This window comes from Orycteropus afer, unplaced genomic scaffold, assembly GCF_000298275.1.
Source record: "Orycteropus afer afer isolate SDZICR_OR568_19922 unplaced genomic scaffold, OryAfe1.0 scaffold00293, whole genome shotgun sequence".
NCBI classification, from domain to species: domain Eukaryota; kingdom Metazoa; phylum Chordata; class Mammalia; order Tubulidentata; family Orycteropodidae; genus Orycteropus; species Orycteropus afer.
In genome coordinates this window covers 2747660-2754363 of record NW_006921880.1, presented here as the reverse complement: position 1 = coordinate 2754363, position 6704 = coordinate 2747660, and the positions used below count along the sequence as shown (strand labels likewise).

The 6704-nt window shown below is 44.3% G+C and overlaps 1 protein-coding gene across 1 annotated transcript in view; it reads left to right on the top strand.

Moving 5' to 3' along the window:
* Positions 1-6704, top strand: part of MYOF (myoferlin) — a 179860-nt gene that overhangs the window by 137957 nt on the left and 35199 nt on the right. The window contains 3 exon segments of the mRNA XM_042782367.1: positions 177-302; positions 4826-4981; positions 5414-5505. Of these exon segments, the coding sequence (XP_042638301.1) occupies positions 177-302; positions 4826-4981; positions 5414-5505 (374 nt within the window).

Sequence of the window (6704 nt, the reverse complement as noted above, 5' to 3'; positions counted from 1 at the left end):
TTTACTGCGAGACTGTTTTTTTCTAATTTGGTGTATCGTTTTATACTCTCAGGGCAATATGAGAGTCCCAGTTGCTCCATCCACATCCTCAGGAACATTTGCTGTTGTCAATCTTTTTTATTTCAGACTCCACCTTTTTATTTATGAGGAATTAATGATCTGTTGATGGTTTTCAGATATATGATTGTGAACTAGAGAAAGTACCAGAATTTGAAAGCCTCACTGACTTCTCAGATACTTTCAAGCTGTACCGAGGCAAATTCGATGAGAATGATGATCCTTCTGTGGTGGGAGAGTTTAAGGTGAGTAAAATGTGCTGTCTGTCCTGTTTAAGAGTCAATCTTTATTTTCTTTGTATACTGAAAGTAAAAGCCATCCAAGTCTTTCAGGTAGATTATCAAGGTTTTGTTGGCCCTCCCCTCACCTTCAATCAGAAGGGTGCTCTGGTAGCATAGTGCCTAAGGCACTTGACTGCTAACCAGAAGGCTGGTGGTTCAAACCCACCAGCCACTCCTCAGAAGGAAGGTTGGGCAATCTACTTCCATAGTGATACCGCCTCGGAAACCCAAAGAGGGGTTGCTGTGAGTGGGCTCCAACTCGATGGCAATGAGTAATGAGTTTAATCAGAAAAGGATAAAACTGATGAGTCTGTAGATGGTGGTATTAAATATGTCAGCCAAGAATATCTGGCAACCACCTTCAGAAGACTGAGAGTGTCTTGTTTGAAATAGTCAGCTCTCACCATGAGTAGGGCTAAGGAACACTCTCATAGATCACCTGCAGACCCATCTTCATCCAGGTCTTCCCATTGGTGCTAAGGAAGGAGAAAACAGCTTTTTTACAACCTCAAGCTCTGCATTTTTACGTTTGGTCATTGGCAATTTCCAAACCAGGAGACCTGGTGGTGCAACAGTTAAGATCTTGGCTGCTAACCCAAAGGTTGGTGGTTCAAACTCACCCAGCAGCTCTGTGGGAGAAAAATCTGGTTATCTGCTTTTGTAAAGATTGCGGCTAAGAAAACCCTCTAGGACACTTCTACTCTATTGTATGGAGTCACTAAATCAGAATCAGTTCAATGGCACCCAACCACAGCAATTTCCAAACATGGAAGCCTTTGTTAGGAAGCTCTGAACTTAAGAGGTGGGAAATACAGAATATAGAATGTTTCAGCTGATAATGGATCACAAATCATCTAGGCTACTTTCTTTATTTCACAAATGAAAAAAACAAGGCCTAATGAGAACAAATAACTTACCAAAGTTACAGAGCTAATTGGAACCAAAGCAGCTTCCTGCATGTCTGCTTTTGATTGTCTTCTGGACACTTCAGACTTGACAAGCCCCAAGCTAAACTCACTTCCTGCACCCACATACCATCACCACTTCCCTTGTTCCTAATCTCAGTTGGCAGTGTTATCCATTCATTCATCCATTTCTTGTATTAATTCATTGGACAAATATTTTTTGAATGCCCATGGGCCAGGACCTGCATTAAGTCTGGAGATGTGATTAGAAAGAAAAACACTCTGTTCCTGCCCTCCTGGAGCTTGTGGTCACTTGTTATTAGTTGCCCTTGAGTCAGCTCTGACTCATGACGACCTAATGAATAACAGAATGAGATAATACTCAGACCTGCACCATTCTCAGAACCGTTGGTATGTTTCCAGCACTATCTCAGACAATATTCTCTTTGGATTTTCTGAAGTAGATCACCAGAGTTTCTTCCTAGTCTGTCTTAGTCTGAAAGCCACTGAAATCTGTCCACCATAGGTGGCCCTGCCAGTATTTGAAATACTGGTAGCATAGTTTCTCGTATCATAACAACCTGCCAGTCACCACAGTGCAATAAACTGACAGATGGATAGTGGAATCAGTCACTAGTAATTACTAATCAAATAATCACACCAATATAAAACAACAAACTGATAAATGCTATGAAAGAAAAGTCCAAGTACTATAAGAGTTATGGTCTCACCTAGGGACCAGATGGGGCTTCTCTGCAGTAGCGCTATGTCCTTTGACATCTGACAGATGCTAGAAGGTGGTAACAAGGAAAAGGGTCATGGGAAGCCAGAAAACTCAAAGGCATTCTCAATATCTCATGCTAACCAGTTATGAATCCTAGTGACTCAGCCTCTCCCTGATCTTGGGCCTCCTCTCCTTCTCCACTGTCCCCTCACAGGCTTTCAGTAGGACTGTTGTAACAACTTCCCAGTTGATTGTCCTTGTCACCTTTCTCACCTCACTTTAGTCCATCCTTTATGCAACCAAATCAGGTCATGTTTCCTTTGGGTTTCCACAGGATCAAGTCTCAACTCCTTCCTAAGGTGGAGCCAGACTTTCACAAGCTCCTTGTCATTCCTGCCACCCTGCCCTCACATGCTCCACCCTCCTGCCCGAGAGAACCTCTCCCAAGCTCCAAACACACCCTGCCCTCTTACAACTCAGAGCCTTGGGACAAGTTCTTCTTCCTTCCCTGGGTGCCCTTCCTTTCCTCTTTGTGGTCTGACAAAGTCCTTTTCATTCTTTAAGTGCCAGCTCAAATGTCACATTCTTTGTGAAGTGTTCCCTGATGGCTACGGGCAGAATGACTCACTCCTGCTCAAGGCTCCCACAGGTCTGGGTTCATGCCACTATTAAAGCATCTTTTACATTCTGAGTATCTGCTTACCTGTCTGCCTGTCCCTCCATATGTCCTAACCCTTGCCTGTAACCAAAAAAAAAAAAAAAGAAAAACCCAAACTCACTGCCGTTGAGTCAGTTCTGACTCATAGCGACCCCTCCTTGGGTTTCCAAGGCAGTATCTCTACGGAAGTAGATTACCTAGTCTTCCTTCCGAGGAGTAGCTGGTGGGTTTGAACCACCAGCCTTCTGGTTAGCAGTCAAGTGCTTTAGGCACTACACCGCCAGAGCTGCTAATCAGTCAGAGTATTATGTATGCACTATGTGCTCTGGTGGCATAGTGGGTAAGGCATCAGGCTGCTAACAAAATGGTCAGTGGTTCAAACCCACCAGCTGCTCCACAAAAAGAAGATGGGGTGGTCTACTTCTGTAAAGATTTATAGCCTCAGAAACCCAATGGGAATTGCTATGAGTTGGAATTGACTTGATGACAATGAGTTTGGTTTGGTTTATGTGTGGTCTAAAGATCCTTCTCATTACAGCCTCAAACCAAACAATCAAAGAGGAGGAGTGAAACTATTTAACACCCCTGTGCCAGATGGGGTTCCTTGAGTTTCATTTCTGAGTCTCCAAAACCTGGCACATGGGAGGTGCTTAATTCATGCTGCTTTACTGAATGAACATAGCTGGAACTAAGACCCACATGTAAGGAGCCCTGGTGGCACAATGGTTAAGCACTCTGCTGCTAATCAAAAGGTTCACAGTTCAAACCCATTCAGCCACTCTGCAGGAGAAAGATCTGGCAATCTACTCCCATGAAGACTACAGCCTAGAAAACCCTGTGGGGTGTTCTCCTCTGTCACATGGGGTTGGTTGCTATGAGTCAAAATCAACTCGCCAGCATCTAACAACATTCATGTTTACCCCTGTGTTTAAGCAGGTTTAGAGATAAAACACATCGTCCCTCATGCTGGCCTGAAACATGTATCATGCCCCTACTATATGCCATCACCAAGTGATGAACAAAGAAGCTCATCATCTAGTGAAGGAATACGCACTGCTGTTGAGTCGGATCCGACTCACAGTGACACCTCCTTGGGTTTCTAAGGCAATATCACTATGGAAGTAGATTGGGCAACCTTCCTTCTGAGGAGTGGCTGGTGGGTTTGAACCACCAGCCTTCTGGTTAGCAGTCAAATGCCTTAGGCACTATGCTACCAGAGGTCCTAGTGAAGGACTAGACCCCAAGCAGACGGTGACGGTGACGATGCAGCGATGCAGCGGTCAGAACTGGGTGGGGTGAGTGCAGAGCTAGATGAGAGCACCAAGTAGACACACCCAATCCAGGGGCTAAACCAAACCCACTGCCATCAAATGGATTCCAATTCATAGCAACCCCCACTGGGTTTCCAAAGCTATAAATCTTTATAGAAGTAGATTGCCCCATCTTCCTCCTTTGGAGAAAATGTTGGGTTTGAACCACGGAGCTGGTTAGCAGCCATTTGGCTTATTCATGCACCACCAGGGCTCCTTAACCCAGGGGCAGTCAGGGTTTTTCTGGAAAAAGTGATGCCTTTCAATTAAAGGAGGGAGCTCTGGTGGCATAGTGCCTAAGGCATTTGACTGCAAACCAGAAGCTGGCAGTTCAAACCCACCAGCCACTCACTCCTCAGAAGGAAGATTGGGCAATCTACTTTCACAGTGATATGCCTTGGAAACCCAAGGAGGGCTTGCTATGAGTCGGTAAAACCTAAAGGAACAGAAATTTGCCTGGGAATGAGAAGGGGACTTAAGGAGTGATGCAGAAAACAGCAAATCACCCTTAGTACTTTACTGAGTTTTAAAAATTAGTTTCTTCCTACCTTCAAAATATATACAGAATCACACTCCTTTTCACCATCTCTGCCACTTAACTGGTCAGGCCACCTCCATCTCTGGCCAGGTTTATTGCTTGGCTTCCCTGGTTTCACCCCCTTTCTCTCCCACAATGTGTTAAATAATTTCCTTATAATCATTTCACTTTCCCTACTGGAAATATGCAAAGTACAATCAATATATGTTATTTCTTTCACAAAAGGTAGCCCTTCTTCACCCAGTCCCACCACTCCTGTGGCTGTCCCTGAGTGTCCTGAGGACTGCCCAGGAAACCTCTGCTCAGCTCACCAGGGACTCTGTGAATACATACGTGTGTGTCTCTCTCTTAGGGTTCCTTCAGAATCTATCCGCTGTCGGATGACCCCAGCGTGCCGGCCCCACCCAGGCAGTTTCGGGAATTACCTGACAGTGTCCCACAGGAATGCACGGTTAGGATTTACATTGTTCGAGGCTTAGCACTCCAGCCCCAGGACAACAATGGCCTGGTAAGAGTTTGGGTGTGGGGCCTACTCCTGTAGCAAGATAATTACAGACATCAGCCACAATAATTGTCATGTTCTTTCTTTCTGGGCATCTGTTATCTCACTCAGGGAAAGATATTCTATCAATACCCTGTGTTCAGGAGGATTGTCCCTATGAGGATTTATCAAAAAGCTTGAGGGGGCTTTAGATCCTCTGCTTCATCCTTCTCATTTTACAGATGTGACCCTGGAGATTTGCCCAAGTCATAGAGCCAGTCATGGGGAAAGCCAGGACTCCTCCCTACCACCGCCCTTCTCACTCTCTCTCTCTAAAGGTGCATGGTGCCACAGCAGCTACCTGGGAGAGGGTGTGGAGGCACATCCGGGTCTTTCCCAGAAACTGACTTAAACTTGCACCCCATAGTGACATAACATCCCATCTCTTTATCCCTGCAGTGTGACCCTTATATAAAAATAACTCTGGGCAAAAAAGTCGTTGAAGATCGAGACCACTATATTCCCAATACTCTCAACCCAGTTTTCGGCAGGTAAGGTATATTTTTTAAGGTTTTTCTCTCATTTCTTCCCTGAATGTGTATTGAGAGCACCCTGTGTGCTGAGCTCTGTTCTAGGCCATGAAGCTGTAGCCATGAATGAGACCTTCCAGTCAGAGAAGAAGAGGGTCACCATGTAAATGCACAAATAAATGGTTTCGTGGAAGTGAAAAGTGTCATAAGAAGAAAATAAAACAGAATTATTGTAGAGGCTTTTCTGATGAAAAATTTGCCCTGAGCCAGCCAGCAGAGGAGCGAGTGGTGGGGGTAGTACAGGTCTAACCAGCTGCCACTGCATTGATTCCAACTCATGGCGATCCCATGTGTCAGAGTGGAACTGTATTCCACAGGGCTTTCAATGGCTGCTTTTTGGGGTGTAGATCGCCAGGACTTTCTTCCAAGGTACCTCTGGGTGGACTTGAACTTCCAGCCTTTGAATTAGCAGCTGAGCTTGTTAACTGTTTGCACTACCTCAGGATCCCAGTACAGGCCTAGGAGTCACTATAAGGAGTTTGGTGGGCTCAAGACAAGAAGGATTCTTAAATAGTGAGGCCCATATGTATGGTGGTCATTTATGTTGTTGAAAACAGGTATTTCCAACGAATAGGTCATTGGTCTTGCAAAAATTCTGTCATGTGATCTCCAGCATCATTTCTATCGCCAAGGCCATATTTTCCTACTTCTCATCCTTCTTCTTTGTTTCCAACTTTTGCATTCCAGTCACCAGTAATTATCAGTGCATCTTGATTGCATGTTTGATTAATTTCAGACTACAGAAGTTGTTAAAAATCTTCAATTTCTTCATCTTTGGCTTTACTGATTGGTATATAAATTTGAATAATAGTCATATTAACTGGTCTTCCTGGAAGGAGTATGGATATCATCCTATCCCTAACAGTGTTGCTTCAAGATAGATCTTGAAATGTTCTTTTTGATGATGATTGTGACACTATTCCTCTTTAATTTGTCATTCCTGGCATGTAGACCACATGATGGTTATCTAATTCAAAATGGCCAATATCAGTCCATGTCAGCTCAATAATGCCTAGGATATTGATCTTTATGTGTTTCGTTTCATTTTTTACAACTTCCAACTTTCCTAGATTCGTACTTCATACATCCTGCATTCCAATTGGGAGCTCTGGTAGTGTAGTGCCTAAGGCACTTGACTGCTAACCAGAAGGCTGGTGGTT